The 20,247-nt window shown below is 67.1% G+C and overlaps 2 protein-coding genes across 3 annotated transcripts in view; both read left to right on the top strand.

Annotated features, from left to right (window-relative positions):
• Positions 1-215: 215 nt before the first annotated feature.
• Positions 216-12,533, top strand: DNPEP (aspartyl aminopeptidase). 2 transcript variants are annotated; one of them, XM_067570118.1, is made up of 15 exons: positions 216-312; positions 665-755; positions 1,672-1,760; positions 1,939-2,052; positions 2,609-2,734; positions 3,212-3,342; positions 3,829-3,913; positions 4,188-4,292; positions 5,584-5,661; positions 5,916-5,999; positions 7,368-7,528; positions 7,733-7,772; positions 8,252-8,353; positions 11,682-11,849; positions 12,411-12,533. In XM_067570118.1, exons 1-15 carry the CDS (start codon positions 253-255, stop codon positions 12,459-12,461), a joined length of 1,485 nt encoding a protein of 494 aa, XP_067426219.1. In that variant the 5' UTR covers positions 216-252; the 3' UTR covers positions 12,462-12,533. The 2 variants fall into 2 exon arrangements, with proteins under 2 accessions (XP_067426219.1, XP_067426218.1); XM_067570117.1 differs by having other exon boundaries at positions 4,185-4,292.
• Positions 12,534-19,360: 6,827 nt separating this feature from the next.
• PTPRN (protein tyrosine phosphatase receptor type N) overlaps positions 19,361-20,247 on the top strand; it is a 42,805-nt gene continuing 41,918 nt past the window's right edge. Inside the window, 1 exon segment of the mRNA XM_067570126.1 lies at positions 19,361-19,522. Within this exon segment, the coding sequence (XP_067426227.1) occupies positions 19,432-19,522 (91 nt within the window). The 5' untranslated portion in view covers positions 19,361-19,431.

The raw sequence follows: 20,247 nt of genomic DNA, 5'->3' as shown, positions 1-20,247 counted from the left end.
TGGAGCAGAGGGGGGACATGGGGCAAGTGGGGTGGACATGGGGCATTGGGGGGAGATGGGGCAGGCGGGGGTCTATGGGGCATTGGGGGGGAGATAGGGCAGGCGGGGGGTGTATGGGGCAGGCGGGGTGCCTACGGGGCAGTGGGGAGAGACGGGGCAGGCGGGGGTCTATGGGGCGGCGCTATGGGGCTGGGGCTGTGTTTGCTCCTCCCGGCCCGCAGGGGGCCCCGGAGCCGCCGCCCGCCCGCCCGGATGGAGCCGCTGTCCGGGGCGGGGCCGGGCCAAAGGTACCGGGCCGGGCCGACCATGCAGGTACCGGGCCGGGGCGGAGAGAGAGAGAGAGAGAGACCCCCCCTGCACGGCTCTGCCCGCCCTGCGGCCGGGGCTCAGCGCGAGGCGCTGCCGGGGGGGCCCGGGCGCTGCTCCGCCCCACTGGGGCCGGGTTCGCTGGGCTCGGGGTGTGGGCGGTGACTCCCCCCCGGGGGCCCGCCGTGGGGCAGTGCGCCGTGGGGCGGGCGGTGGCCCGGGGGGGCCGGGCGGGGCTGGGGGGCGCTGCCCCGGGGGTGTCGGGGGGCCGGGCGGGGCGGTGTCGGTCCGGTCCGGTCCGGTCCGGTCCGGGGGTCCGGTCCCTACGCCCCGGTAACGCCCCCCCTCGCCCCGCCAGGCGTCCGTGGCCGGTGACTCGAGGCGGGCGGTGCAGGCGGCAGCCCAGCAGTTCCTGCGCTTCGTCAGCCAGGGCCCCTCGCCCTACCACGGTAAGGGGGCCGGAGCTGGGGGGCCGGGCTGGGGGGCCGGGGGGTTTGCACCCAGGAGCGGGGCCCCTGAGCCTGCAGCTCCTGCCCCAGCCGGGGGTTGCCGAAAGTAACCGAGAGCCGCCCCCCGGCTGCCCCCCTGCTGCCCCACGGCTGCCCCCCAGCAGGGCCTGCCCTGGCCGGCAGCGGAGCTACCCCGCCCTGTGCCCCCCGGCTCCCCCCGCGGCTGTGGGTTGGCAGAGGCTGGCCGGGCGGGGGTCAGTTCACCGGGGGGGTCACCCCGGGTCATGGCTGCCCAGCCCAGCTCTGGGCCCGGGCCCGTTTCTCACCCTGCCCCAGCGCAGCACCTGCCCCACGCAGGCGGTGCTAGATCTGTTCTCCTGCCCCATGGAAGCCCCCCACCAGGGCCACCCCCTGCCCGCCTCCCTCTCCCTGCCTGCTCCCAGGACGGGCTGAGCTGCCCGGAGCCTGGGCCTGCTCCTGGGAGCGTCTCTCCCGCTGGCACCAAGGCAGGGGACGCGTCCCCACATGTTCAACCCCCGTCTGTGGGACGCGGCCCGGCGTGGAGTTCCCGGTGGGGGGCCGCAGCAGGTTTGGTTACAGAGTAGGTTGGGAATTGCAAGCCGGGGGGAACCGGGGCCCTGCCTGCCCGCGCTTGGGGGAGCTCCCAGCACCAGCTGCCCAGCCCTGCTGAGTGCACGAGCACCCCATGGGGATGGGGGCAGAGGGGCAGGGGCCCCGATGCTCTGCACAGACCCCTCATGGAGCTCCGGTGAGGCACCGACAGCCGGAGGAGCAGAGCCACTTTCCTGCAGCCAGTGCCCCGTGGCCCCTAGAGGGTGGGGGGCCGGCATGGCCTGGGCAGCGGGGCTGGGTCCGGGTCCCTGGCGCCGCGTGATGCTCTGTGCGCTCCCCGCAGTGGTGGCCGAGTGCCGGAGCCGCCTGCTGCGGGCGGGGTTCCGGGAGCTGAAGGAGGCCGAGCACTGGGACATCCAGCCCGAGCACAAGGTAGGGCCGGGGCTGCCTGGGTCGGGGCGGTGGGGTGCTCTCGTGCCCTGGCCTGCGGCTCTGGGGGCGCAGGGCGTTGTGGAGGGTGGGCCAGGCCTGACCACTCCCCGCCCCCGGGCCAGGGCTGAGTAGGTCCTGGCCCTGCCCCGCCACTGCCGCCTCTCCCCTTTCCCGGCAGTACTTCCTCACCCGGAACTACTCCACCCTCATCGCCTTCGCCGTCGGGGGCCGGTACCAGCCCGGCAATGGCTTCAGTCTCATCGGCGCCCACACGGACAGCCCTTGTCTCAGGGTGAGTTACCCTCGCGCCCGGCACGCCCACTGCCGCCGCCCGGCCCGGCCCCCGTTGGGTCCCCTGGGGCGCCTCCGGCCCGGCCCGGCCCCCGTTGGGTCCCCTGGGGCGCCTCCGGCCCGGCCCGGCCCCCGTTGGGTCCCCTGGGGCGCCTCCAGGCCAGCTCCCAGCTCTACCCCTTGTCAAGCTGGCGCCACGGTGCCTGGCCTGGCCCATGGCTGACCCCTCACCTGCTCCGCCTGGCCCTGCCTGGGGCGTCTGTCTGGATCCCTAACCCCCGGCTCCCCTGGAGTGCCCCGGGCGTTGGAGTCCCAGCCCTGCCTGGCTTTGGGGCCTCGCCCGGGCAGGGATCGCCGCGTATTGCCCAGCGCTGTCGGGGTCAGCACGGACCCTCGCTCTCCCGCACCCGGCGCCTGACTCCATCTATTCCCCCTGGAGCCCCAGCTCGGTGGCCTGGTCCGGGAGCTGTAGCTGGGCTGGTTGCGCCCTCTCGTGGGCAGTGCCGGGGGTCCCGCTGGGCCCTGCTGGCTGGTGACGGCCCCTGGCTCTCACGCAGGTGAAGCGTCGCTCCAAGCGGGGCCAGGTGGGCCTGGTGCAGGTGGGCGTGGAGACCTATGGAGGGGGGATTTGGAGCACCTGGTTCGACCGCGACCTGACTGTGGCCGGGCGGGTGATCGTAAAGGTGAGTCTAGCTTGGGCTGGGAGCTGCTCTCGTCCATGGGTCCCGAACACCGTGTCTGTGGGCTGCGGCTTGGGGTTGGATCCGCTCCTGTCCGTGGGTCCCGGACCCTGATGCTCCTAGAGTCTGTCCATCCATCTGTCGCACCGACACTCCCCCTCGGCAGTCTGCAGGTTGTCACTCCCCCCCCAGGCGTGGGGCCCCCTGCCTGCAGGGACGTGGGTGTGGGGGGGTCTCACACTGCAGCCCTCTTCACCCCGATTGGTGGGGGTTTGGGGAGGGATGCCCCAGCCAGGCGGAGGCCCCTCACCCCGTGGATTGGATCCTCCCAGCCCCCAACCCGGCTGTGGGGCTGTGGGCCAGGCTGCTCCTTCGCCAGGACTAGGGCTGAGTCCCGTGGGGGCCAAGGCCCCCGGCTCCTGCGGTGCGGGGGTCCCTCGGGAGGGGCTTGCTGACCTGCCCTCCCTGCTTTGCTTCCAGGAGGCGGCCGGGGGGCGCCTGGAGCAGCGGCTGGTGTGGGTGGAGCGGCCCATCCTGCGCATCCCGCACCTGGCCATCCACCTGCAGCGCAACGTCAACGAGAGCTTCGGGCCCAACACGGAGAATCACCTGTGAGGGCCCCCGCCAGCCCCCAGCCTCGCCGCCCCCAGCAGGGTGGGCTCCAGCTGGGCCCAGGTGTCCCCATCCCGCGCCGTGGGCACTAACGGCCCCGCCCGCAGCCTCAGCAGAGGCCCCCGGGGTCCTGGCCCGGCTGTGTGCAGGGGGGCTCCAGCAGGCTGGGCTAGTCTCCTGCTGGCTCATAGCCCGGCAGCCCCCGGGGGACACGCTGCCAGGTCTGGGGGCGGGGGGAGGGGTGGACGTGGGGGGCACAGAGAGGTGTTGGGGGTGGGAATCGCAGGCCTGGGGTCGCTTGGCAGCCCCATCACCCTGTCGGTGTCTGACACCCCTTTCTCTGCCCGTCAGCTGGCGGGCCCCGGGGGAGCAGGGCGAGGCTGCGCCCAAGGGGGGGCCTTGCTCCGGTGATTGCCCCGGGATGCGGGAGCAGCTGGGCGTGGCTGGGAACGCCCAGGTGACCGAACGAGCCCTTTCCTCCGCAGGGTCCCCATCCTGGCCACTGCCATCCAGGAGGAGCTGGAGAAGGGGGCGCCCGAGGCTGGGGCTCCCTGCGCTGCTGGCACCCAGGTGAGACAGGAGGGGAGCTCTGTGCTGAATGCCGAGGGCCCCGGGGTGTGTCCGAGCCCAGCTCCCCGTCATGGGGGTTTGTGCACTGTGTCCCCCATGCCGGGGGGACCTGGGGACGTGGGGAACCCAGCCAAGAGCTGCATATTTCTGGGCGAGTCCAGTGGGCTGCAGCCGGGCGGTGCTGCCCGGAGGGGGGGGAGGGAGGGGGGGAGGGAGTCTCATCCCTGTCTGTGATGTTCACCTGCCCTGGGGGGCTCTGCTGTCTCCCCAGCAGGAGCGGCATGCCCCCGTCCTGCTGTCCCTGCTCAGCTCCCAGCTGGGGGTGAAGCCGGAGCAGATTGTGGAGATGGAGCTGTGTCTGGTGGATACGCAGCCGGCGGTGAGTGCCCGGGGCCTGGCCCATTCAGGGTTGGTAGCAGGGGGCTGGGCATAGCCCAGGCAGCGGCTTTTCTCTCTGGCCTCAGGGTGCCCGGCACAGGGCTGAGGTTCAAAGCGGCTGCGAGGGTCCCTGCCCTGGCCCGGTGGGGTCTTGCACATAGTGGCGTTGGGACCTGTCCCAATGCTACCTGCCCGGCTGCACGCCGATGGATCTGCACCTAGTCCCAGCCAGGCGGCGACCTGGCCAGGCTGGACGGAGCAGGGACCACCCTTATTGTGCCTTGGGCCGGAGCAGCTGGTCCTGGGGCGCCACAGAGCCAAGGAACGGACGCAGGAGACAACAGCCACCTGGCTACGGTGCCCAGGGACCAGCCCGGGGTCCACAGGGGCTGTGGCTGTGAAACAGGCCACTGGGGCTTGGGGTTGAATGTGCCCCATCCTGGAGCGGGGTGGCCCTCTGTCCAGTCGTGGGGAGCCTGTCCCCAGGTCCAGAGCGGCAGCAGGGACTCGGCACCATGGGACCAGGAACCTCCGTCCGTCCGGCCGTGGGGCTCTCTGGCTCTGGACCGAGCAGAGAGTGCGACGGCGGAGCCAGGCCGCAGGGTCCGCCTGGTTCAAACTGCATCTTCCCTCCTGCCCCCAGAGTGGGGCAACGCTTTGGTATCTCGGCTCCCTGCGGAACTGGCAACCCGGGGCCTTTCCCCACTTACCCCTCGGCGTCTCCAGCTCCCGCTCGTGCTGTCACTGCGTCTCCGAGTCAGCCCGTTCCCCATCCTCGTCCTCCAGTCTCTGCTGCTCCAGCTGGAGCTGCTTCGCGCTCAGCTCTGACTCCCACCGCTCCCAGTCTCTTGGTGGGAGCCAGGTCGTGAGCCGCCCCGCTGCTGCCCCGTCACTTGGACCCACGTGGTGTCCCGCTTGGGCCTGGAACCTGCAGCGCGACCGACCATCCTTCTCCGGCCCTGCCGGCGGCTGCCCCTTGCTGGCTTCCCCACGCGTACCCCTCTCGCCCTGCGCCGGGCGGGGGCTGCAGGCCGTTGCTTCGCCGTCACCTTTGACTACCTGCGCCAGGGCAAGGGGGGGCTCAGCGCTGGTAGCCCTGCAGTCCTGTTCCTGGAGGGTGGCGTTTGCCCAGGGCATGGCAGGGAAGCACTGCCGGAGCGCCTGGTTCTGTGCGCACATGCCAGGGTCCCCGCGCGGGGCGCTGGTGGGAACTGGGCCCAGACCCCTGCCGGGACCCAGCCCTGCCAATTCCCCAGCCCTGCCAATTCCCCAGCCCGTTCGTCTCCTTTCAGACGCTGGGTGGCGCCTTTGACGAGTTCATCTTCTCCGCCCGGCTGGACAATCTGCACAGCTGCTACTGCGCCCTGCAGGTGAGCGGGGCTGCGTGGGGGGACCATCTCCCCCCGGCACAGCGGGTGCACCCTGCCCTGTGCTCCGTTTGGGGGTCATGGCTGTGCCCGTCTCGGGGGGGTGGCGTGTTGGCAGGACCCTGTGGGGATTCTTCTCGCTGAGCGGCAGCGGGGCTGGGCACGCGTCGGAGCTGAGGGGCTGTTTGCCCAGGTGTGCCCCGTTCCCAGCCTGCCCTGGCTCAGACCCGTGTCCCGGCCCCGTCTCTCCCCTGCAGGCCCTGATCAGCTCCTGCGAGGGTCCCGGCTCCCTCTCCCAGGAGCCCAACATCCGCCTGATCACGCTGTATGACAACGAGGAGGTGAGCGGGGAGGGGCGGTGAGGTGCCCCAGCCGAGAACTGAGCCCTTCCCCTTCCAGCAGCGCTTCACAGCCCAGCGTCCCCCCTGCAGGGCGGGGAGCAGATGGGGCCAAGTCCAGCTTCCCCTGCCCTGGTGCCCAGAGATTCCCAGTGCAGCCACAGCTGGGCCCTTTCCCTGCCCCAGGAGAGAAGTGTGGGGCAGCTGGGGGATTAGTCCCTGCACCGCTCGCCCCATGTTGGGTGTGTCAGACCCACAGGGTCAGTGCTGTGACCCCAGCTCGGGCACCGTCCGTGGGCCAGGCCCGAGCGGTCTCGCTCTCCTTCCCGGGGAAGCCACGTGGCTTCACCGCCTCCTAGACTGGAGCCCAGGGCCTGCCCCCGCTGCACCCCGTCAGCTCCAGTCAGCGCATCTCCCGGACACAGACCCTGAGGGAGACGTGCCCACTCTGTGGGTTGATGCCCCTCGCCCAGCGCTGCCAGAACAGTCGGGTTCGTTCCTGGACCGGGCACGGCTGAGGAGGGCCTGGGGTCATCCCAGACGGAGGCAGGGCCCAGCCCGGCTGTCGAAGCTCCTTGGTCAGGCTCTGACTGTGCCAGCCCTGCTGGGGCAATCCCCCGGTGAGAGCCCTGGTTCCCCCAGCAGCCAACTTGCCTCCCGCCCTGCCTTCCCCGGCCGGCGGATGGCACCCAGCAGAGAGGTGGGGAAACCCATCCCCCCGGGCGCTGGGGGTCAGGGCCCTGGGTCTGGCTTTGCCGTTGTCTGCCGGGCTTCTCCACTGATGTGGGGTCGGCCTCGGCCCGTCCGTAATGACTTGTCCCGGCTCAGAGAGCTGGCGACATTCACACTGTTGTGTCTGCGCCTCCCTGAGAGCCGACCGGCCTGCCCTGCCCCCCACTGGGTGACACCACGACGTACGGGGAAACTGAGGCACACCCAGGGCTCATAAAAATGTTACAGAACATTCCCAGTTTGTCACGCTGAGGAGCTCCTGTGGTGAGATAGAAGTGTGGGGAGCCTGGGCTGAGATAGCAGGGGCTGCAGGTCAGGGTTGAGGGGCACCAGCAGAGCTGGTTGGGGGCACCCTAGGGCTGGGACAGAAGGGGCTGTGGGTCAGGGTTGAGGGGCCCGGGGGAGCTGGGCTAGCCGAAGGCTGCAGCCCCTCTCCCCGGCGGGAGCAGGAAGCTGGCATTGCGGTTGCAGAGGAGGGCGCGTCCCATGGAGCGAGGAGATGGGGCTGGGAGCAGGGCCGGGCTGGGGAAGTGGTTCGTCGTCCCTGTGTGGCCCTGGGGCAGTTCATGGATGGGCTGCCCTGGGGACGGTGCCCGAGGCTCCCCTGCCGCTGGGCGCGCTGACGGGCCCTCCCTGCAGGTGGGGTCGGAGAGCGCGCAGGGCGCTGAGTCCCTGCTGACGGAGCTGGTGCTGCGCCGCATCTCGGCCACGTCCCAGAACCTGACGGCCTTCGAGGAGGCCATGGCCAAGTCCTACCTGATCAGCGCCGACATGGCCCACGCTGTGCACCCCAACTACGTGTGAGTGAGCGGGCCGGGGGCTCCCCGGCGGCACCCCCCTGGCGCCCGCAGGCTGTGACACGTGCCCGCTAGAGCCGCGCGTAGGAAGCAGGGGTGGGAGGGCAGGTGGCCCCCTGGGCTCGGGGCTGTCTGGGGAGCAGATGAGGCCGGGGGAGAGGCCTGGGTTCCAGCCACGCCGGAAGTAATGTGCAGCTTCTCTTGTAGGGACAAGCACGAGGAGAATCACCGGCCGGCTTTCCACAAGGTGAGTGCAGCCCCTTCCCTGCGGCTGGGCCAGGGGAGTCCCTTGGGGGGGACTGGAGGGGGAGCTCCCTGCACCCCCTTCTGAGAGCCGGGCTCTTGGCACTCCAGGGCCCTTCCCCGGCGCTCGCTTTGCTCCGGCCAGCTGGGGTCCCAGCCCAGAGGCCCAGATCCCGGCTTGGAGCAGACCCCGTCTGCAGGCCGCTCTGAGCCCCCTCGGCCTGTGTGGAACCTCGAGCCAGCCCCGGGGGGCTTCCTGGGCTCGGCCTGTGCCCCAGTGGGGGGGGAGTCGCAGAGCATGGGGGCCCCAGGGGCTTGGCTGGGTTTCATTAGCCAGGGGAGACCAGCGCCTCCCCTACCTGCAGCCGCACCCCTGCTCAGCGAGGCTGAGGGCAGGCTGGGCGCTGGGGCAGATCCCGCTGGCGGGGGCGCCGCCCTCCCACCTGGGGGTCAGTGCCGGGCTGAGTCGGGATTTTTGCACAGGGCCCCGTGATCAAGGTGAACAGCAACCAGCGCTACGCCTCCACGGCCGTCACTGAGGCGGTGATCCGGGAGATCGCGGACCGCGTGGGTGTCCCCCTGCAGGTAAGTGCCCTGGCTCCGGCCAGCACGGGCGCCGCCAGGGGACTCCGCTCTCATGACCTGTGGCCGTGTGTGGGTCACGCCCCATGGTCACGGGCAGAATGGCCTCCCTGCACAGGAAACCTCTAAGTCAGCGATCCACAGGGTCTGCCGTGCCCAGTCCCCGGGGAGTGCCCCCTGAGGGCGCCAGGCCCAAGGACTCCCCCACTTCCGCAGGGCAGGCCCATGGCCTCCACGACCCCCGGACTGGGCCTTCGGGCATCAGCGACCCCTGCAGTGAGTCCAGCCGAGCCGGGCGCCTGCGAGAGACATTGTTCTCCCATTTGGGGCGCGGTGCTGCCAGCCAGGATGTGCGGTGACGCCGGGCAGGCCTGGGGTAGCGAGGCGGCCGTGTAGGGGGCACCTGGCAGCAGCTGGGTCAGCGTGAGAGCGGCAGGTCCAGCATCTCAGCAGCGAGGGGACCTCGAGATGTCGTCATGTCCAGCCGCTGCTGTGGGCTGAGCCAAGGAAACCTCAACCGGCCCTGCCAGGGGTTTGTCCGACCTGTTCTTAGAAACCTGCCTCGACGGGGGTTCCACAACCCCCTGTTCCAGAGCGTAACTGCCCTGGGAGTCAGAGAGCTGCCCCCAATCTCTACCCTAAACCACCCTTGCTCCAGCCCGAGCCCATTCCTGCTTGTCCTGCCCTCAGCGGCCATGGAGAACAACTGATCACACCCCTGTGTAACAGCCCGCAACGTATTTGGAGCCTGTTATCAGGTTCCCCTTCGGTCGTCTTTCCTCCAGACCAGACACGCCCGGTTTAACCTTTCCTCACCGGCCGGCCGGGTTTTCTAAACCTTCCGTCAGGTTTGTTGCTCTCCTCTGGACTCTCCGATTTGTTCACGTCTTTCCTAAAGTGCGGCGCCCAGAGCTGGACACAGCCCTGCCGCAGCCGGGCAGAGCAGAGCACTTCCCTCCCGTCTCTCGCACTTAATGCTGTTCAGCCCAGGGGGAGATGAGCCTTTTTTGCCGCTGCCTGGCACTGTTGGCACATTCCGTTTCTGATGCGCCGTAACACCCAGATCCTTCCCCGCAGCGCTGCCCCCAGCCACTTCGTCCCCCTTTTGTAGCTGGGCCTTTGGTCTCCCTTGCGAAGTGAGGTGCTTTGCACTTTCTTGAATTTCAGCGTGTTGATTTCAGACCAGTTCTCCAAGGGCTTTCTGAATCCTAGCCCTGTCTGCAAAGTGCTGGCGGCCCCTCCCAGCTTGGCTTCCCCAGCACGTTCTGCAAACATACTCTGCACCCATTATCCAAGTCTCTAATGAAAATACGGGCTGGCACCAGCTCCAGGACAGACCCTGCGGGGCCCCACTAGCCCTGTGTGACCGGGAACCATGGAGTACGGTCTTTCAGGGAGTTGTGAACCCCCTGATGGGAGTTTCATCCAGACCATGTTTCCCTGGTTTGCTTATGAGACTGTCATATGGGGCTGTGTCAAACGCCTGACTAGCATCACGATGTGTCATGTCTGCGGCTGCCCCCGGCACTGGGCCAGCACCTCTGTCAGAGAAGGGAATGGGGCTGGTGCGGCAGGATCTGTTCTTGACAAACCCGTGCCGGCTATTCCTTAGAGCCCCAGGATCCTGCAGGCGCTTACGAGTGATTGTTTCACCACCGGTTCCAGTGAGCGTCCAGCTGCTGGAGTTCGGCTGGCTGGTCCAGAATTCCCTGCGTTCTCCTGGTCCCCTTTTGAAAGCCAGGTGCTGTGCCTGCCCTTCTCCTGCCCTCCTGGCGTTCTCAAAGATAGCTGCTGACGGTTCCAAGATTGCGGCAGCTGGGTCCTGAGGTACCCGAGGACGGATTTCATCAGGCCCAGCTGACTCGGCTAGCTCTCACTCTTCTCAATGGTCACGGATCCGTTCGATCCCCGCGTCCCTCCCCCGTTGTGTATTGCGTGGGCTGAGTGTCCGGTCACCATAACCTGTGCGGTAGAGACCGAACCGAAATAGACATGCAGCACTTGCTGTCATCACTCCCTGGCGTGCTGTCCTGCTAAGCGCACTCCTTCAGCTGCCCTGTGCTCCTCCTCTATGTAAAGACCCTCCTCCTGCTGCGTTTTGTCCCCCCGGCTAGCCGTGGCTCATCGTGTGCTTCCTCTTGCGGATTTTGTCCGACCTCCGTGTGCTGCTCCGTCCTCCTTAGCATTGGTTTGTTTCCGCTTTTGTAGGATTCTTCCTGAGCTCGTATTGATGGCAGCCATAGCTCCCCCTGCCGCTTCCCTCGGCTCCTCCTTCGCTGTCCGCCCCGGCCTGCCTAGCATCTCTTCTCACACCTCCTGCCTTTCTTCTCCAGCTGGGGCTTCTGCCCTGCCCCGTGCCAGAGGTGCTAATGTGCAGGCCCTGGGGTTTCTATCCAGGTGTGCTGGCTCTGTCGGGAACGCCTGGCCTGGGCTCCGTGTCACAGGCAGAGCCTCAGTTCTGTCCCGCCGGGGGCTGGCAATGCCACGGTGACAGGCGCAGAGCTGGACAAATAGTACGCAATAGGATTCCTAGATTCCCTGCCAGGAGGGACCAAGGTGACCATCTCGTCCGACCCCCTGCCTGGCACAGGCCAGAGAACAGCCCCTAATCACTCCTAGAGCACGCTCCAAAAAATTCCCACACTTGTCACCGAGTGCCCTGGCGTGTGCCCATTGCTGCCCCCCAGGAACTGCAGGGCCCAGGGACCCCCTCAGCCGCTGGTGTCTGTGCTGCTGGTTCCTCCACTGACACCCCTGGGATGCCCTGAAATGCTGGCTGCAGAGCTGAGATCCCCCAGGACCGAACACAGGCCGAGGGAGAGGATGCCCCAGCCGAGGGCTGGCAGGGAGGGGAGAGATGGGGCCAGATGTGACCTGGTAGGGTCAGATGCCCTGTCCCCCAGGGGCTGGTTCACCCTGCCCCCCCATCACCTTCCCCCTCGCTCACCATTGGCTCATGGGTTTCCACGGCAAACAGGGCTGGCAGTGTCCCCTCTTCCCCCCACCAGAGTCACTCGGGCACCAGGACAGGCCAGGGACGCCCCCTAAATGAATGGCTGCGCAGCAAGGGAGCTGTGCCACCCTGCTCTGCTGTCCCACCCCGGGGGCTGGATTCCTGGGGGACGGTGGGACGGGGTGGCTCAGCCCAGATCCCGGAGCTACAGGGAGGGAGGGGGCGGCACTGAGGGGCTCCCAGCCTTGTGCTGGGACTGGCCCTGGTGTCTCCCTGGCTCCAGGGCATCAGGTCTGCGCTGAGCCCCGAGGGAACCAGGCTGTGGGGGGGGCCATGGCCTGACACCCCCGCCCATCCTCGCCCTTTTGCCCATCCCAGGAGTTCATGGTGCGAAATGACGTGCCGTGCGGCACCACCATCGGGCCCATCCTGGCCTCCCGGCTGGGGCTGCGGGTCCTGGACATCGGCTCCCCGCAGCTGGCCATGCACTCGATCCGCGAGATGTGCTGCACCTCCAGTGTGCTGCAGAGCATCACCCTCTTCCAGGTGAGAGCCTGCCCCGTCCTGCCTCCCGTCCCCCATCCCCCTGTCCCCCCCTCTGCACCTGCAGGGACTGCAGCGCGTCACCCTCCCTCAGGGGAGACCATGAACCCTGGCCCCCGCACCCCACACGGGACACCTCTGCCCTCTCACGGGTCCCCTGCACAGAGCCCCCCTGCATTCCTTACATCTCAGGGTGCTTTGAGGTAAGTGCTGGGGTCCCCTGCAACCCCCAGGTCTCGGGGTCCCCCCCCACGGGCTGACGCTCTGTGGACAAGTAAGAGCCGGGTCCTGCTGCCCTTGCTCTCCCTGGTCTCCCACCCCCCCACCCCCTCCCCATCTGCTCCAGCCCCTCCCTGGCCCGTTTCATCCCTGAATGGTTGCCACAGCAACCTGCAGTGGCCTTGAGTCAGTGAGTGGTTACTATGGCAACATCATCCTGCAGTAAGTGACTAGCTGGCTGCCGTGGTAACGCTTGTGTAACTGAACCGGGAGCAGCTGTTCCCACCCACCTTGGGCCCCCCCCTGCCCTGGCCCCAGCCCTGATCTCTGCCTCTCTCCTTCCAGGGCTTCTTCAGCCTCTTCCCAGACCTGGACTGCAGCCTGCTGGTCGACTGAGCGGCATCCGGGGGCGGGGAGGGGGCTGAACCCTGCTTTTCCTGGGGTGGCTATTAAAGTGCATTCTCCATCCACAGCATGTGGCTCTGTGGGGGCGGGGGGCAGGAGCTGGGGTGCCCAGCTCACAGCCAGCCAGCGTGGGCAGGGAGGGGAGCAGTACAGACCCTCCCCTGGGAAGGAGAAGAGCCCCTCCCTGCAAGCCCCCAGCAGTGGGGAGGGACTGGGGGGGGTTAGCCTCAGACTCTGAACCCTGGGTGCAGAGCAGGGACACCCCCTCCCACCCGGCCAGGAGCCTGGGGCCCCCCTTTGCGGTGGGGGGGTCAGCCTGGTGTGGCTGATGTGGAGCTGAGCTGCTCTCTGGGCTCGTTTCACGCAGGGGTCCCGGGCCTGGGGGGGGCGGGCTATGGATTTCGGCGTCTTCTGTAGCATTTGAGCTTTTGTTGAACCCAACATCGTTGTGAGCTGGCCACACTGGCGGGACCACGGCTGCAAGGGTCAGAACCTGCCCCCGCGACCAATCCCAGGGGGCACAAGCTGCAGGGAGGCTACTCCCGGGCTCCCTCCGCTGAGCTCTGCACAGCAGGGAATGGGACGTGGCCGGCACGCACAGGCCGGGGCTTCCCCTCTGGCTGCCGCAGCCCCAAGGGGCCGTGCAGGGCCCCCTGCCTTCCCGCTGGAGACTCCAGCCCATCCGCTCCCCAGAGCCTGCTGGGGCAGAGGCAGGCCCAGCGCCAGCCGAGGCTGGACAGACTCAGGCTGGGCAGAGGCAGGTTTGCCGGTGAGCGGAGCTGGAGCGTCTCCAGCCATGAGTGGGCAGGGACGTGGTGAGCCTCAGCTGGGCCTTTGCCTGCAGGCAGCTGCTCCCCTCTCGTCCCAGCTTCATTCGGCCCCAGCTCCTGGTTCTGGCTGGTGGGGACGGCGCTAGGGCGGGTGAGTTCTGGGCCCCACAGCCCTTGGGGCTGGTAGCCGCAGTGCCCGGCGTGCAGGCCAGGAAGCTGGCTGCCTACTCCCTGACCCTGCTGGCCTCTTGCCGCCAGGTTTGAGCCCCAGGTCGTGGCTCGCTGTGAAGACTCGTTGGCTGGCTGCTTTCCCGTCCCTGCCCCCCCCCCCAGAGCTGCTCTGGCTGTGGTCTCCAGGGGGGGCCACCCTGAGATTGCTTCATTGGGGCAAACTGCAAAGCAGGGGGCAGGCAAGCCCCCAAACTGGTGGTTATTCTAGTAATTGATTCAGCCAGCCAGGAACAAAACAGCTTCTGGTTGCCTGACCGGTTCCCCCGCCGTTCCCTTAAAGCCATCCAGGCCTGAGACTTCCCCCCAGACAGCCCGGTCAGAGGGGAGGGGGATTATTGGAAATCCTGCCCCCATCTAGAAATATTCTACCAATCCCAGAGGACGGCCCATTATGCACCAGGTCCACGAATACTCCAGCTCTTACCCAACACACGCTTACAGCCGGTTCCTAACTCGACTAATATTTGTTTAAAGCGAAGGGGGGTGCATTGGTTACAGGTCGTTATACGCACAGGTGAGAGAAAGTCCAGGGGTCAGTTTTGCAGAGGTGATAAGCTGAGTTGCAGGCGTTTCTTTCAGGATCAGTCCAGAGGTTATAATCCAACAGACAGCTCACGGCTAGAGCCTGTGTCATTTCTTCCATGAGAAACCACAGGATGATCTAGGCTACCCCTGGAGACCTCAATCCTGCAACTTGATGTGTCTCCCCTCCACCCCCCAGCAGATCTGAGATAAACAGGATCAGGCCCCTAGGATGGTTGTCTAGCCCCTGGGCCGGTTTATTGATATCCTGACAGCGGGTGTTTCCTTGAGTGCATTATCGGTTTACTTGTGGCTTTGGAGTATCCTAGTTCCTACGTGCACCAGTAACCAGCTCCGGGAGCGTGAGACAATCCGTGTCTCCAGCCATACCCAGCTCCTTACTACAAACGGCGGAGGGATGAAAACCGTGACAAAGCCACAGCCAAGTTTCATCTGAATGTTAATATCGTCTTTGGTTTCTGCACTGACCAGCTGCAGAGACAGACGGGAGCTGTTTGTCTGGTTCCCTCGCTGACCGTGGGTCGGTACGGACCGGGCGAGCCATTAGCACTCTCCTGACCACACACGTCTAAATGGCACGGCCCTGGTCTGTGCAGGGGGGCTTTGCGAGCTGGTTACAAGGAACGGCTCAATCGACCATTTGGGTCTTTTAAAAATCTGTCTCCACAGGTTGAGCTCGGGGGTCATGGCAGCCAGGTAGCGGCTTCCCCTGCCATGGCCCAGCGTCACCCATGTGCAGTTCAGCAGATGCTCCCTGCCCAGTAGAACGACAGGACCCTTCCAGCCGCCCCCTGGGCTGTGCCTGGCCTTGTGGGGATCTGAATGGGGCTGTGCTGATTGGTGTCCTCCTGAAATCTGCAGGAGGAAGCCTGCGGAAGGGGCTGTGCAGACGCTCTGCCGTGAAGCAGGCAGGCAGACAGACAGCGGCAGCTTTGGGGAGAAGCTGCTCTCCTTCGTCCAACCTCAGGGCATTGGCAGTTGCCTTGTGTCCTGAAGCAGACAGGTTCAGCTCCTCCCGCCTTGCACAAACGCCTGGCCAGTGAGCTCTGGGGGGCAGGGCCTGGCTTTGTGTGTACAGCGCCTTGCATGCCGCTGGCTTCTGCATGGGCTGTGCCAAGAGCTCCCAGCTGCCAGGGCACCACGGTGACCATGAGAGGAATGGCTAGCGACCCGCTGTCTTCAGGCACAAACCCAGCTGTGGCAGAGAAGAGCATCCTGCCTTGGGTGCCGTTTGCCACCAGCGGTCCCGAGCAATGGCCCACTCGGCCAGGGCCGGCGCCAGGCTCTCGGGGATGCAGATTGGCAGCAGCCCAGCTGCAGGGGGCTGCACAGCCAGAGGCAGCATTGCCACGTGCCAGGAGTGTTCTCCAGCCACGAGGGTCTGAGGTAACTGCTGAGCTGAGGGGTGGACCCCTACCTCGGTCCCCAGAGCAAGCCCAGCTCAGCACAGCCCGGAGCAGCCAGTGCACGGGTGCTGAGAGACGTTTCAGGCTTTAACTGCTGCAGTGCCCCTCACCCGGGCACCATGACTGGCCACCAGCCATTGGCACCGGGCATAGCTCTCGCCTCCGCCCCCTTTGCCATCCCCCCGGGAGCCCACATGGCAGAGCCTGATGCAGGCGTTTGCTGCAGAAAAACAGGCAGCATCTCTCGCTGGCCCCACTGCTGAGTTTGCAACAAGGGGCACGTAGAATGGTGTTGGCCCCACAGCTCTGGGGTGGGCAAGGACCTCATGGGGCGAGCCTACGTCTCTGACACAGAGTCAGCGAGCTGGGACCCCCTGGAGGTCAGCGGCAACGCGATCTGGCTGGGCTAAGTGGCTGGGCCTGGCCCGCATCTATTCTTTGCTGTTCATTGTTAATTGTGAGGCAGGTTGGGACAGCTGGCTCCTGCTCCCTGCACCCTGCAGAGTGGGGCGGGGCTGCAGGTGGGGCTGGGCAGAAGTTCTGTGGGGCAGCAGGGGTGGGAGGGAGCAGCTGTGGGCCGAGCCTCTCCCTCTTTTCTAACAAAGTTCCCTGGCCGTGTCGGAAGAAAGCCGCTTGCAGCAATTCCTCCCAGCACAGGCCACCGGCTCGGCCCACCCCGAGCATCGCTCCCAGCCAGGAACCTCCGGCCAGCCGCTCCACCGTGCTACACTTGCCTCCAGCCAGGCACCAGCGTTCGTACAAACGTTAACGCCTGGCCGCCCAGCCTGCCTCTGCCACGGACTGTGCTAGCCCTGTCCCCGGGCCCCAGCATCCCGCTGGCTGCGGGGCTGGGCCTGATGGCGGGGCACCATTCACTATTGTTGGTAAAGGGCCGGGGAGGTGGAGCAGCACTTTCTGTCTCAGGCCCTGAAATCCTCCTGCTGAGTCAGGTTGCCTTGAAAACGGCAGCACCGCCCAGGGGTGCAGGTTAGGGGCCAAATTTGGGGTCCTTGGAGCCAGGGGTTTCTGAGATGCATTCCCCTACACCCAGCCTGTTACCAAATCAACGGGTCCTGGCTGGTGCACACGGCTGGAGCGCAAACTCTGGCTCCAGCAATGGCCCCGGGTGGTCTCGGGTCACTCAGCATTGACCCCAGCCGCCCCTTTGGGAGCACGCCGGAAAGCGCAGCTCAGGGAAGAGTTTGTCTCTAGAATAGCACGGGCTGAAAGCTGGCAGGCCCTTGTGCCCCAAGCCCCGGCGAGAGAGTTTGTAGGCAGGGCCTTGTCACGGTAATTTGGTGGCACCAGTGGACAGGCTGTGGCTATGGAACTGCACCCCTGTGCTGCGAGTTTAAACCCGCCCCAGGGCAGAAATCGGCAAATGAGGCCTGGCCCTTCCTGCAGTGGGCAAGGGGCCGGCCTGCGATGGGTGTGTGAGCTGGCAGGATCCGTGTCAAGAGACAGGCATGAGCTGGTCTGTGCTAGTAATGGTTTAACGGGCCGTGGCTATTTACTGCTCTCACCGCGGCACTTAGGAGCCCTCGTCACGCTGCAGGCCCCCCTTCCTCCGAACAGACGTGGGGAACCAAGGCCGGTCCCTGCCCCAACGAGCTCACAATCCGAGGGGAGTCGAGCCGACAGATGGGGCTTGCAATGAGCCAGCGCTGGGCAGCTGGGCAGGTCGTGGTCTCAGCACGCCGGCCGGTGCCGTTTTCTGTCCGCCTCGGGGCAAAGCAGTGGTTTGAGGACGGATTGGAAGCTGGATAAGGAGGTGGCTTTGTGGGTGTTTATGGGGTGCACCTCTGTGACCACGGGAGCCCTGTTGCCTGGGCAGGGGGCATGAGGGGTGCACAGGGGTTTACAGGTGTCCTCTGGGTCTGATGGCTTCCAAACCGTGCGCCCAAGGGTGGCGTGGGAGGGCTCTCCCCAGAGCCAATAAAGCCGTGGGCACCACAGTCAGTGTGAAATGTGGGGAGGGCCATGGTTTAAACCGTTCTGTAGCTACGCTGAAAACTGCTCTTCGGGTGTGTAAATTCAGACGGGTCCCCGGGGTCCGGTCAGGCAGGGGCAGGGGACACTCATCGCCCTGGTCACTGCGTCCCGCGCGCCCCACAATGTCAGTCTGTTCACGGACGCAGCCACCAGCTAATCAAACTTGCAAAGCGGGCAAGAGATCACAAAAGCGAGGGGGAAAAATGCAAGAGGAGGGCACCCTGCTTACGACTAAGGGGAGGAGTTAGCCCGGCGAATGCACGGAGACACGCGGGTCCTTGTGGTGGGGAACCGGGCGGAGAGCGTGGCTGGGGCATGGACAAGGAGCCCAGCTGCCGCGGCTGAGCGGCACTCCTGGGCGGGACGGTAGCTGGGTACGTAAGCCTGGGCGCTAGGCTGCGTGTCATGGTTTTATTTCACCTGGAACTAGCTGGATCCGATCGTTCCACTTGCTGTCAGTAAAACCCCTGCTCTGCGGTCAGGTCACTTGCTCTTGTTTTCATGCCAGCCCGAGCCAGGTGCTGTGCGCCAAACGGAGCAGTGACCTGCGGCGTCCCTGACACGCTGGTACACACGGCTCCTTTGGGAGCAGCGGGTCTGTCCAGTGCACCTGGCAGGGCTCGAGGGTCAGCCTGTGCCCACGGCTAGCCGGCAGAGGGACAGCAGGGCCTGGGAAGCCTGGAGGGCAGTGCTGGTGAGGTTCGGGGCTGACTCCTGGCCGGCACAGATGTGGCTTCTTCACCCCAAGGGCCGCTGGTAGCGAGGGACCTTCCAGCCGGGAAGGGGTGCAAAGGGAGGGTGAAAGTGCTGGGCCAGGAGAATGAGCTTTGCTGGATGGAGATGAGGAGGCAGGAGGACGTGTGGCCGGCCTGAGAAGCACGTCGCGTTAGCAGGGAACTGGCCTAAACCCTGGACAGGCGCGGGGTGGGGTGGTGTAGCCGGGCCCCTGCGCAGACTGTGGCTGCACTGAGGGCAGGGCATCCCCAGCGCTGCGGGTGGGGAGCTTGGCCGGGAGCGGCGGGGTTAGAGGGGGGTCGGAAGAGGTCGGCAAAGGCCGATTTCAGCGGGTACGCCCACCCCTCCGGAAAAGCATCTCCAGCCATAGGCGCTGACCGGCCCCGCTGGGCCAAGGGGGCGAAACGCTGCCCGAGGAGACCTCACCGGAGTCTGCACCCCTGATCTGACCCCCCCACCCCATTGCCCCGCCCTGCCCCGCCCCAGTGTCTGACTCCCACGTCGTCCCACCCTGCTCTTTTGCCCCGCCCCACCACATTATCTGTCCTGCCCCATTGCCCCCTCCTGCCCCCCCCGTCTGTCCTGCTGCCCCATTGTCTGACCCCCCCCACACTGTCCCACCCCATTGACCTGCCCTGCCCTGCTCTTTTGCCCCACCCCCCATTATCTGTCCTGCCCCACTGCCAGCCATGGACCATGGCTCCCCCTGCCCCACGCTCTGCGCGGCCCCACAGGTCCCTGCACCCACCAGTCCGTAAATCTACATGTCCCAGGTGTGAGGGCGTGGCCTGGCGCTGGGCTGTGATTGGTGCGCTCTATATGGGGCGTGTCTCTGGAAGGGACCTGCCCTCCCGCTGGGTTGTGGTTGGTGCGATCTGCAGGGGGCGTGGCTCCTCGGAGAGGGGCGTGTCCTACGAGCAAGTGTGATTGATGCAGCCCACATGGGGCGGGGCTCCAGGGGGCGGGGTTCAGCCTGGTTGCAGGATGCGGTTGGCCCCTGTGTCGAAGGGCGAATCTCTGGCTCGCCTGCTGATTGGTGCGCCCCACAGGGGGCGTGGCTACGTGTAAAGGGGCGGGTCTCGACACCGGCGAGTTTACCCGGGGTGGGCGTGTCCAAGCGATGGGCGCTAATTGGCTCCGCTGCTGGGGGCGTGTCGGAGCAGCGGGCAGCGATTGGCCCCTCGAGCGGGGGCGTGTCCCGGGCCGGCGCGGCGGGTGCGGGCGGGCGGCTGGCGCTGGGCCGGGCGGGCCGGGCTGGGCATGGTGCGGCGCTGAGCGGCGAGGATGGGGCTGGGGCGGCGGCTGCTCCGGCCGCTCCTCTGCCTCCTGCTCGTCTCCGGCCGCCTGCTGCGGGCCGGGGGCGCCGGGACCCACGGTGAGGGGCGCGGGGGGGCCGGGACCAGCTGGGGGGCCCCCACGGTGGGGGGCGCGGGGGGGCCGGGACCAGCTGGGGGGCGCGGGGGGGCCGGGACCAGCTGGGGGGGGCGGGGGCACGGGAGGAGCTGGGGGGGGGCCGGGACCCACGGTGGGGGGCCGGTCCTGGGGTGGATGCGGGGAGCTAGGCTAGGGGAGCCGCGTCGGGGTGGCCGGGAGGGAGCGGTGGGACCGGGACCTGGGCTGGGGGGAGCGGCTTGCAGCCGGTGGGGCCTGTGTGTGGGTCCGGTGCGGCTGCTCTCTGGGCACCCGAGTGTCTCCTCCCGGCTGCACCCCGCTGCCCGGGGCGCTGCTGCTGCTCGGACCCCGACCCTACAGTCTGGGGGGAGAGGCGCCCACTCCTCCCCCCGTCCCCCACCCCCGCGCCCTGGGGCCTCCCGGCAGTGCGAGGGGGGGACCAGCTGCAGCCGACAGGCCCGCCTTGCACACCTGGGCTTGGGGGCGCTGGCTGTAGCCCTGCCTCGGGGCGCGGCGGGGTGGGGGTCGCTGTGTGGACGCGTGGTTCCCCTCTGTGACGTGTTGGGAGTCCCCATCCGCTCCCCAGCCCCCCTGCACGTCTGTGACCTTCCCCTCGGGGAGCAGGCGGTGGGGGGCACTGGAAGGGGGGGTCGCTCTGGCTGTGGTTTCTTTCTCCTGTCCCCGATGCCGGGATGGGGGTGGGAGAGG

The sequence above is a fragment of the Emydura macquarii genome, unplaced genomic scaffold (genome assembly GCF_026122565.2).
Source record: "Emydura macquarii macquarii isolate MOO-44397 ecotype Brisbane River unplaced genomic scaffold, CSIRO-AGI_Emac_v2 contig_2988, whole genome shotgun sequence".
NCBI classification, from domain to species: domain Eukaryota; kingdom Metazoa; phylum Chordata; order Testudines; family Chelidae; genus Emydura; species Emydura macquarii.
This window is presented reverse-complemented; position numbering and strand designations above follow the sequence as displayed.